The sequence below is a fragment of the Taudactylus pleione genome, unplaced genomic scaffold (genome assembly GCF_031769625.1).
Source record: "Taudactylus pleione unplaced genomic scaffold, aTauple2 ptg000454l, whole genome shotgun sequence".
Lineage (NCBI taxonomy): Eukaryota > Metazoa > Chordata > Amphibia > Anura > Myobatrachidae > Taudactylus > Taudactylus pleione.
The window spans coordinates 13,049,680-13,062,221 of NW_028284856.1; the positions used below are offsets into that span (position 1 = coordinate 13,049,680).

General features: G+C 42.2%; 1 protein-coding gene across 1 annotated transcript in view; it reads right to left on the reverse strand.

Annotated features, from left to right (window-relative positions):
- LOC148505450 (uncharacterized) overlaps nucleotides 1–12,542 on the reverse strand; it is a 103,342-nt gene that overhangs the window by 41,763 nt on the left and 49,037 nt on the right. Inside the window, exons 6-8 of the mRNA XM_088448267.1 lie at nucleotides 7,424–7,612; nucleotides 5,004–5,224; nucleotides 2,572–2,695 (exon numbers count right to left, since the gene is read on the reverse strand). Coding sequence (XP_088304393.1) covers nucleotides 2,572–2,695; nucleotides 5,004–5,224; nucleotides 7,424–7,612 — 534 coding nt within the window. The remainder of the gene's footprint in view (nucleotides 1–2,571; nucleotides 2,696–5,003; nucleotides 5,225–7,423; nucleotides 7,613–12,542) is intronic.

Here is a 12,542-nt window from a genome sequence, read left to right on the forward strand (position 1 = left end):
GACATCACCCAGGAACACCCATGGTTGGTCTGGAAAAGCTACTGGGCTGTTTGCCACTAATAAATAGGAGGTACTGCACTTTTTATTCCCTCCTCTACAGAGACCACACAACCTGTGCTAACCAATAGTGAGACCCCAAGTTTCCAGGATTCCCCCTAATCATGATAATCAGACTGGGCTAGCAAGCTCATAGAAATGTTTAGATACTATAAGCTGTACTGACAGGTTTTCACCCAGCATTGTAATAATAATTATTGTAGCATTAATAATTACTGATGTGCAAGTTAGGGATGGGCATCGGAAGAACACCATCTAATGGTGGACAGGTTTCCGCCATCGAATTTTGCAATGCGATGGTAACTTGCAAAAAATAATTTGATGTATGAACCATCACAATGGTTTGCGCATGTGCAATATAAACTAGTATGCGCAATAGGGACTCGTGGCCTCGGCTTGATGTTAAACAGCAGAATTCAGATGAATTTTTACATTGGATAACCATCCATTCAACACCAATTTATGATGGCCAAGTCATCGGAAAGCCACCATGGAATGGTAAAAACAGTGCCGTTGTAAGAAAAGCATTGATTGTGTTAAACCATTGAGAATTTATGTGCATCCCCAGGGCTAGTCTGACTACTAAAGCAAGGGAAAAATGATGGATTGTAGCACCATTGACTAATTTAACCAGATTTATCTATTCTTTTGAATGATGTGCTTCTAACTGCAGGATATATGCAATGTCAACAGTCTCTATGTTGGCAATAACTATGTAGACAAGAGAAAGCGGACACAAGAATCCTTAAACTGTTTAAATGCTACTTACAGCATTTTAACTGTGCAGGAATTCATGCCGCTTTAGGAGCATGTTTAAAGTTAGCTTTGAGTAGTATTTCACCTGTGTCGGGATTACTGTGTTGTCGTTCTCCTGTCTACATAGTCACTGTTGACATAGTGACTGTAGGCTTGGTACCTGCAACCCCGTAGGAATTACTTAATCTAACAACCTGAGAGATGACAAGTTTTTCTGCAGTGTAAGTCTGGGGCCAGTAGTGTTACAACCACAGTATCAATGGGAATCTGTATGGAGGTTTCATTGATTGCATCACATTTCAGTAGAATCAGAACGAAATGTCAATTAGATAATACAAGGCAGGGATTTTTAGGGGGCTGGTATTGGGAGTCTGAGATTGCGGTGGGATTCTTTTTACTTTCTTTATAGTTCTTAGTAAAATGGACTAGTCTTATATCTGATATATTGGTAATGCACATTTACATACAACAACATCATAATGTGCATCCTAGTAGAAAATATAACTATTATTTTATATGGCAGTGGTTCCCAAAGTTTCTTGAATCACGGCACCCTAGCATATCTGCATTTGTTTCATGGCACCTGTAAGCCAAAAGAGAAATTCAGAAAATTTATTAAATTAAGTAAATTGTCCTTATAGGTCATCCTTAGGTTCTTTTGAGCTTCGGTTTGTCCACATACAATATTTCATGATTGGCAGCCACCAGCACTGGTTTTGTCTATCACATTGACCATAAATCATTTGATTTGGTCCTAGACCTGCAACCTGTGGCACCCCTCAGAGGCGTCACCGTGTCTAGTGACACCAAGTGCGCACTCCATATCCCCCACGCGCAACAGAGCCGTGCTTGACATAAAGGTCATGGCCTCTCAGGAAATCCCTCTCGGGGCTAGTATCCCCCCGGAGGCTAGTGTCTGCACGGTCAGCTCCTCCTTTCTGACAGGAGCCCAGTGCTGCAGGAGAATGTCACACTGCAGTATCCGGCTCCTGTCACTGAGGCTGAGCTGGCATTTTGGTGTCACCCTCTCCGAAAGTACGGCACGCACCCCCATAGTGACACCTATGGCACCCCTACAAGTGCCCTACGGCACCCAGTTTGGGAACCACTGTTATATAGGGTTTAGAATATTTAGCTTATTGAGTTAAAAATATTGCCTTATCATATGTTTCAAAATAAAGTATAATAAAATGTAACAATCTGGCACATTTCCCATAGTATTTGCGGAAAAATTGAAAAAAGTCAAGTGCTTCAGAGAGAGAAGGTGCAATAACCACCTCCCATCAGAATGCAATAATAATAATAACAATGGGCCCCAGTTACTAACGACACAAATAACAGCGGAAATTTTAGTTTAGTATCACTGTGATACAAAAGAAAATTCCACTGGTATTTAGTAATACTTACCCCTCCGGCGAGGTCCCGCGATGTCAAGCAAAGTCCTCGTCCTCAACAACGTCCTCCGCTGGGCTGCTGGCAGCCTAACGCTGCCAGTGACGGTACTTCAGTGTTATGCGCATGCGCGATGGAAGGCTTCGCTGAAGCCGGAAAGGCACCGCCGGGTCTCCATTGTCGGTAACAGGGCCCGCATCGCTCTCGCCATCTAAAAGATGGCGAGAGCAATGCTGTAAAAACAGCGGTAATCTAAGAATACCGCTGTTTACTAAATACAGAAAGATGGTATAACCAATTTAGCGAGCGCTAAAGGGGTTATATTTCGTTAGTAAATGGGGCCCTGTGTCTTTTAGCACCATATACCTTTTTTCTTCTAAGCCTCTGCGAATAGCTGGAGCTGTTTGATAATCCAGACAATGAGCTCCCACCTGCTGGATCCTTGGAGCTTTTCTTTCCATCTTTATTGACCTCAATATCTGCATAGTTTCTGGAAGAAATAATGATTTGTTTCTGTCATTAATATACACAATAGTTTGTATACCAATGATGAAAAGACCCCACCAATCCACCAATGATTAATAGACTGGTGAAATATAAAATATTAATTTTATTAATTGCAATAACGTATTCATACAGTAACTTTCAGCCAAGTTGGTAGCCGGTTGGGACATATAGGCATCGTTATCCTAGATGGTCAAATTCATACAAATGTCATTAGATTGTATATCAGCAACTGCGAAGGAAACCTTTTATGCAGAAGAAAAGCTCCATCAGGGTGTGCACAATGACCCACTTGAGATCGTTTCTTTGGCCTGCCCACAACTGGTCCTGATGTAACTAATTAAAGTCATATCGGGTTGGATTCTGTCATTTAACCAACAAGTTGCTGAATTTTTTATACCAATTCTCCAGTTGATAAGATGAATGTTTCTCCAGTTATTAATATGAATGTAATGTTATTAACTTTTCTGTTGACTGAATAAAAAAGTTGTTTCTAACAATTCTACTTGTGAGCTAGAGAGTTCAGCCAGCATGGATCAATTTTTATTACATACACCCCTACCCTATTTACTTAATTACTACATTTACTTTATTAGTTACTATTACTAGAAGGCAAACACACCTACCTGTTTACATTGTCACAACAACAGCGCTGATCTCAGATAAGACTGTTGCTGCCAGAGTCCTGTTTTTCATTCCTTTGGACACAGAGGGCCTCATTTATCAACAAGTTTTATCATTCATAATGAGTGATAAAACTCATTGCGTATATAATGGTGCTTCAGCCAATCAGCTCCCAACTGTCATCTGTTTGAATAATGACAGTTGGGAGCTGATTGGCTGGAGCACCATTTATCATATGCAGCAAGTTTTATCACTCGTTGTGAATGATAAAACTCATTGATAAATAAGGCCTGGTATTTGCTTCCTGTATGTTATGTGGCAACCTTACTGTACATATTTTCATTACTTATCTTGTGGCATGATGAATGCCTCCATACAGTTTTTAAACTCACAGAAAGTTTAAGACATAATTATCACAAGTGATAATTATGTGATTATGAATAGACCCCACATTTTCTAACCGAGGAAATGTTATTGTATAAGCTGCTTGCTGCATCTTCAGTTCTGCATTGGATTTCACTGTTTAACTATTTAATATTAGACTTGTGTGAGTTGTCATATCACAGATCAGAGAAACATTTCTTGCTGCTTTGTGACATAATGTGAACTGGGGACACTGTGTGACATAATCTGAAATGGGGGTACTGTGCGACATAATGTGAACTGGGGGCACTGTGTGACATAATGCGAACTGGGGGCACTGTGTGACATAATGTGAACTGGGTCACTGTGTGACATAATGCGAACTGGGGGCACTGTGTGAATTAATGTGAACTGGGGCACTGTGTGACATAATGCGAACCGGGGACACTGTGTGACATAATGCGAACGGGGGGCACTGTGTGACATAATGTGAACTGGGGGCACTGTGTCACATAATGTGAACTGGGGGCACTGTGTCACATAATGCGAACTGGGGGCACTGTGTCACATAAAGTGAACTGGGGGCACTGTGTGACATAATGTGAACTGGGGGCACTGTGTGACATAATGCGAACTGGGGGCACTGTGTGACATAATGCGAATGGGGGGCACTGTGTGACATAATGTGAACTGGGGGCACTGTGTCACATAATGTAAACTGGGGGCACTGTGTCACATAATGCAAACTGGGGGCACTGTGTCACATAATGTGAACTGGGGGCACTGTGTGACATAATGTGAACTGGGGCACTGTGTCACATAATGTGAACTGGGGGCACTGTGTCACATAATGTGAACTGTGGGCACTGTGTCACATAATGTGAACTGGGGGCACATTATTTTAAAACTTTGTATGTCTTTTTCTAACAACTAATTGTTTATTTTTTACCGATTGCTCAGCTGAACACACTTTTGTATAAAAATGGGAATAGTGGTGGAAAGGCATTATAGATCACAGTTAGTTTTGACACATGAAAGTAGATCACAACCTATTTGAAGATGAACATATGTTGCATGTAGTGTTACCAAATAAGTCCTATAAATCCAAAGACATGAAACACGCATTCTGTATGACTACACACTGTAGATATGCGCAATGCATGGAATGACCATAAGTTGTTTCTCCTGAAGTGGAAATGTTTATTGACTGAAATATTATTTTAAAAACCTCCTTATCCTTTCCCACAAGCTAGAAAGTGTATCTGTTTGATTAGTATTGTGTATTTTTTTTTACATGCCCATTATACCTTTTGTTTTGCTTCACAAAATGGTGTTTTGCTTTTCCTTTTTTCTTCATTATACCAAACAGCAGCTCTTTATGTGACATTAATCTCTGCTTTTCTCTTTGCAAATTTTCAACCTGTAAGTGGAGGGATTTCCTCTCAGTCTCACATCCTTTTACATCATTTCCCAAAACAAGGTTTTGCTGTTTCAGAGCAGACACTTCAAGGTAAAGGCTCTCATTAATCTGTTTAAAAATAATAATAATAATAATAATAATAATAATAATAATAAAAAAATTATATATATATATATATATATATATATATATATAGCACACAAACGTTTGACTATTATCCTGTATTACACATGTACAGAAAAAAATGTTTACAAATTAATTTACAAATACCTTATCATGTATGGCTCAATTTATTTATGTCACAAACATGCAGCAAATATCACAGTACGCTGTGACATTCATTTGCAAGTTGATATAATATGAAATTATACATTATGTAGAATATGTAATTCACTCACTGTTATCACAATAAAATAATAAATATCAAGCTACCCACTGTTACCTTCCCCAATTGGAGAACCTGTATATTTTTACTAGCAGGGACACCCGGCATTACCCGGGTTGAAGACTGGACCCTGAAGTACACCTGCAGCCTTTGTTTACATTGTTCTGGCATATAACCCCATTCCATTTATCCTGAAAAGGACTCCACTGTTTGCTAACATGCATGCAAACAGTGGTGTAACTACCATGGGTGCAAGGGGTGTGGCTGCTATGATGCCCGAGCTGCCTCTGTGGCACACCGCTTCCCCTGCATCCAGTCACGCACTGTCCAGTCAGGGCCACCGAGGAGGCCTCGGGTGTCAGCGGTGTTGATCTGGTGCCAGCCTGCCAGCTGATTACAGCTGGCGCACCATCAGACAGACATGGATAGACAGCTCCGCCGGTCGCGGCCCGGCAGCCAATCAACAGTGGCGGCTCCTGGGCTCTGTGTGGAGGCATATGTATGGAGTTTTGTTTACGTCTGGGGGTGCCTTTTAAGAACTTGCTATGTCGCTCACAAGGTTCTAGTTACTCCCTTGCATGCAATCACAGACGTCTGACTAATATATATGGTCACTTTAAAAAGGACTAACTCTTTAATATGAACTTGCATAAGTCATAAAGTTTGACACTTTAGACTGAGGTGAAAAGGACACTTTTGTAGCCTTCACACAGGTTTTTGGCAGACTGCCAATTTCCACTGGATCCAGCCCTGAGACCTGTATAATGTAAGAGTGTCCACATTTTTAGGGATTGTGTGACAGTGTGTGGCCCTGATAAAGTTTAAACCTAGGCAAAAATGTAATCCTGGTCAAACTACACCACCATGCCAACTTTGGTGGAGCTAGGTCTGGCCAGGCATGCTTTCTTGCTGATTATATAGATATGTCAGAATTACTAGTGTAAGTAATTATAGGAATGTGCTGTAGTATTAAAAAAAATGAAAGTAATTTTTAAGAAGTCATCATCTTTTTTCCTCTGTATGTGGCCTTTGCATCCCTGTGTGCCTTTTTTTCTTTATTATATAGTTATACATTTTTGGTTGTGGATAACGTGATGTTTTTAGCTATTTCTGTATTATCATAATTTTCATCATGAGGGTGGTATATGAAGAGTAAGTGTAGGATATAACAAGTGTTTGGAGACGGTATATGTGTGTTATGCTGGGACACTCTGGAAGTGATAACACTGACATTGCAACAGGTACCTGGATTCACCTAAATTACAAGTTGTTACAACAGTTATTACTGTTTCTGAGACTAGTTATAAGAATGAAAATATATAGAAAAAAAGAAGGTGCCGTTACTGTGTATCCCTGGGAATCAGCACAAAAGAACCTTGCTTTGAGACATCATCTCGATTGCAGGACAACAAGATGGACATCAACATTCATTTATATTACACAGGAAGCAGGCAAACCGTAATGTTATCTGTCATAACCCAATAGCCATCACACATGTCTGATTTGTGTCTGCCAAATCATTGTGATTGCCTTAGTCCACATTGACCTATTATGTGCACACACATCCGTCACACCAGCGAACAACAGAAATGTTGCATTAAATCAGACTGTTTCTCTGGGTGACTACAAATAGTAGTCTGACCATTTACAGTTGTATTCCCATACGTGCCATAGGAAATTACAAATTGAATGGAAAAAGCGCATTACTGTATTTATGACCAATGTACAAATCATACAGACGTAGTGGCTATTTAATCCTGTTGTGTCACACAGAAGATAAATCCCTGTTTAATGAAAATGTGAATAAGAAGACGTAGCTGGTAACATGCAGTACCAGTGCTAATGAGATAGGCAGTGCTTAACATCTCATCCACCATAATCGTGATTTAAATGAAAAAAAAACTGTTTATAGAAAGACTGACGTTTCTGCTGGCTGCTATTTGAGACTGCAGCTTCACACATTCCTTTTCCAATCCCTTGGAGGTGACTTTCTCTTGATGGAGTCCAGAATGAAGTGATGTGATCTGCAGATCTAAGGCATCTCTCTCCCGCTGTGCACTGCCACACATTAGTTCTGCATTTTGCCTCAGTTCTTCTTGCATCTGCATGTACTGAAACACATTGTATAAGTTAGACATTCCAGTGTTTAATAATGGGGCTATCTAATCTATACCATAAAATAAACAACTGCACCAATCACCTTCAAGTTCTAACTAGTATTTATAAGGTACATTTAATAGATGATAGCTAGAAGCTCATTGGTTGTTATTGACAACTTCTAGACTCTTTAAAAAACTTGATATACAGTATGGGGGTCATTCAGACCCGGTCGTTAGCGCCGATGCGCTCGGACCGGGTCGATGGCCCCCCACAGAGCATGCGCACGACGGCGCCGGCGCCGTCGCGCGCATGCGTGAGACCCGCTACGACCGACAGCGCCGGTCGTAGCGGGTCTCGAACCAAAGGGTGCGAGCTGTCGATGTTGATTGACAGCTCGCCCCGTTTGGAAGGCGGGCCGGGGGGTGGCAGCCCAAAGGGAGGCGTTCCCATGGGAACGCCTACCGTTTGGGGGCGGCCCCACTGACATCACTAGTGATGTCAGTGGAGAGCTTCCAGCTCAGACAGAGCCAGAAGCTCTCTGGGGCTTACGACAAGGGAGACCCTACCCTAGGGTCTCGTCGTAAGCACCGATGGTCGCGATGGTCTCTGACCATCGCGACCATCACCGGAGCGGTCGTTAGAGCTGTGGGTGTTAACCCACAGCCTAACGACCGCAACAGAGGTGGCCGGTCAGGATGCAAGTGGCCGCCCAGTTTCTGAGCGACCGCTTGCATCCTCCGACCGCCTCTGAATGAGGCCCAATATCTCTAGTCCCTACTGAAGTGAAGATTAGTCCAAATAGATGGATCTTACGCCAGCTTTTATTTGCTGCTGATTTTATATCTATTTCAATCGTTACCTTCATAACACAATAGTATGTAATGTACTAATTATTAAACGTAGCCTATCTCACATTTTACACTTGCTCATCTTATTATATAAGTTGCCTCACTCGTAGCTAGCTTCAGGTTATGGTGCATACACACGGTCAGATTTTTCTTCAGATCTGAACAATAACGATTTAAAAAATCGTTCAATAGTTCATATCTGAAGGAAAATCTGACATATCTGACATATCTGTCAGATCTGTCAGATGAACGTTTGAACGATGCGCATTCCCGATGGTCAGATAACGATATCTGACATCTGATGTGTTTGCAGTCAGACTTGGACGATTCCATTCATTTTAATGCAGTCAAAAATCGTTCAATCGTTCAAATCTTTGGTAAAATCGTTCAAATCGTTCAATCGTTCATCTGACAGATCTGACAAATCTGACCGTGTGTATGTTCCATTATTCTATGGGATCAATCCAGTGGCGTCACAAGGGGGGTGCAGGGGGTGCGGGGGTGTCCAAGGGGGTGACACCAAAAAGCCACACTCTCCGCCCGCAGTCACACAGCTGCCTGTGCCCTCCCCCGCCGTCAATGAGATAACCACAGGGCCGCCGAGAGGGGCGGAGCATATCAGTGGCCATGCAAGGAGCCGGGTCCCGGGCAGGGGATCCGCCCGCTGCCCGCCCACACCCCACCCACTTTTGCTGCAACCGCCCATCCCGGACCATCATGCTGGAAGGTTTCTTTCTTTTTGTTTTTTTAAGACAGCGCGCGGCGCCTGACGTCATGTTGTCACACTGCGCCGCCGCTGCTGAAAGAGAGGAGCTCAGGAGCCTACTTCCCGTCACTACTCCGCCCGCCACCACCACTGCTGGAAGAGAGGAGCCTTCAAGAAGAAGGTAGGTGAAACAAGGTGGCTGTCTGAACACACAAGTGGGGGAAGGCTGCCTGGGGACACAAGTGGGGGAAGGCTGCCTGGGGACACAAGTGGGGGAAGGCTGCCTGGGCAAGAAAAACTGCGCTAATATACAGACAGATATAAAATATAAATTAATTTATTAGAACCAAAAATCAAAAATAAAAATAAATGAAAATATAAAAAATTAATATAGATAATGAATGGTGAATGGAGTAGTGAAATATTAGAATGACCACATATTATCTAAAAGTATTGTAAATAAATATCAAACATATATTAAATAATATTGAAAAATGAATATATACACAATATATAACATACATATGACAATGGAAAACACATGATCCACAGTAAATGAAATTTGGCTAGATTGATTCGCTGGTATAAAGAAATAGCACGAATATTGTTGTGTTTGAAATTATCGAACATCGACCCGCTTGCGAGCGTCCCGACGCTCACGAGCGGGTCTAAATGACCCCCTATATCCTATATCCTGTAACGAGCTCCTGCAAAGTGTACCAGTACTCGCAGCCTTTGATTTCAGTGTGTGGAAGTCTAATACAGCTTCTGGTGCAGAGAGATTTGAAAGCCGCGGCCGCGCTTATCCACCAACCTTACTCTCCTGCATACTTCCGGCCCTGATCACCGGCAGGTAATCACCGTTGTGCAGCTGGACAGAGAGCCATACCACCCGATACTTACAGCTGCGAGATACGGAGGTTGTTTCCTTCTCCGGCCATCATCTTTCACCGTACAGCCGGATAGAGAATTATACTATTTACATCAGCAGCTGCCTGAGACTTTGAGGCTGGTCAGTACTATTACTCTTCTATTTAATATTGTGCGCCCGACAGGGTGACACTCTGAATTTTTCAACTTATGAATTACCTCTTTAAACACTAATTCCAGACAGTATACTATTGTGGATACCTAAAAGGATACTTGAATTGCAGGCTTGCAGTTACAGTGTTGCTCTATTACGCTACTAATTAACAAGTGTGATAAACATCGTTATTTGATGCAATTGAACCTCCCTCACACAATGACTGTTGTTTAATAATTTCAAACACAACAATATTTGTGCTATTTCTTTATACCAGCGAATCAATCTAGCCAAATTTCATTTACTGTGGATCATGTGTTTTCCATTGTCATATGTATGTTATTAATTGTGTATATATCCATTTTTCAATATTATTTAATATATGTTTGATATTTATTTACAATACTTCTAGATAATATGTGGTCATTCTAATATTTCACTACTCCATCCACCATTCATTATCTATATAAATTTTTTATATTTTCATTTATTTTTATTTTTGATTTTTGGTTCTAATAAATTAATTTAGATTTTATATCTGTCTGTATATTAGCGAAGTTTTTCTTGCCCAGGCAGCCTTCCCCCACTTGTGTCCCCAGGCAGCCTTCCCCCACTTTTGTGTTCAGACAGCCACCTTGTTTCACCTACCTTCTTCTTGAAGGCTCCTCTCTTCCAGCAGCGGTGTTGGCGGGCGGAGTAGTGACGGGAAGTAGGCTCCTGAGCTCCTCTCTTTCAGCAGCGGCGGCGCAGTGTGACAACATGACGTCACGCGCCGCGCGCTGTCTTAAAAAAACAAAAAGAAAGAAACCTTCCAGCATGATGGTCCGGGATGGGCGGTTGCAGCAAAAGTGGGTGGGGTGTGGGCGGGCAGCGGGCGGATCCCCTGCCCGGGACCCGGCTCCTTGCATGGCCACTGATATGCTCCGCCCCTCTCGGCGGCCCTGTGGTTATCTCATTGACGGCGGGGAGGGCGCAGGCAGCTGTGTGACGGCGGGCGGAGAGTGTGGCTTTTTGGTGTCACCCCCTTGGACACCCCCGCACCCCCTGCACCCCCCTTGTGACGCCACTGGATTGATCCCATAGAATAATGCAGCACCGTTGTGCAGCCGGACAGAGAGCCATACCACCCGATACTTACAGCTGCGAGATACGGAGGTTGTTTCCTTCTCCGGCCATCATCTTTCACCGTACAGCCGGATAGAGAATTATGCTATTTACATCAGCAGCTGCCTGAGACTTTGAGGCTGGTCAGTACTATTACTCTTCTTTTTAATATTGTGCGCCCGACAGGGTGACACTCTGAATTTTTCAACTTATGAATTACCTCTTTAAACACTAATTCCAGACAGTATACTATTGTGGATACCTAAAAGGATACTTGAATTGCAGGCTTGCAGTTACAGTGTTGCTCTATTACGCTACTAATTAACAAGTGTGATAAACATCGTTATTTGATGCAATTGAACCTCCCTGACACAATGACTGTTGTTTAATAATTTCAAACACAACAATATTTGTGCTATTTCTTTATACCAGCGAATCAATCTAGCCAAATTTCATTTACTGTGGATCATGTGTTTTCCATTGTCATATGTATGTTATTAATTGTGTATGTATTCATTTTTCAATATTATTTAATATATTTTTGATATTTATTTACAATACTTTTAGATAATATGTGGTCATTCTAATATTTCACTACTCCATCCACCATTCATGATCTATATTCATTTTTTATATTTTCATTTATTTTGATTTTTGATTTTTGGTTCTAATAAATTAATTTAGATTTTATATCTGTCTGTATATTAGCACAGTTTTTCTTGCCTATTTATGTTCTTGTGTGGGGTTGCAATTTCCCCTTATCCCTAACTGCTGCAGCTACAGATATTACAAGTGTTATTTAAGTGCTTTGGTCTATCTTCGTTTTCCGAAGGCTGCCTGGGGACACAAGTGGGGGAAGACTGCCTGGGGACACAAGTGGGGGAAGGCTGTCTGGGGACCCAAGTGGGGGAAGGCTGCCTAGGAACACAAGTGGGGGAAGGCTGCCTGGGGACACAAGTGGGGGAAGGCTGCCTGGGGACACAAGTGGGGGAAGGCTGCCTGGGGACACAAGTGGGGGAAGGCTGTGGTGCAGGTATGTGGAGGTGTAAATGATGTGAGACAGGTATGTGGAGGTGTAAATTATGTAGGACAGGTATGTGAAGGTGTACATGATGTGGGACAGGTATGTGGAGGTGTAGATGATTTGGGACAGGTATGTGGAGGTGTAAATGATGTGGGACAGGTATGTGGAGGTGTAAATGATGTGGGACAGGTATGTGGAGGTGTAAATGATGTGGTGCAGGTATGTGGAGGTGAAA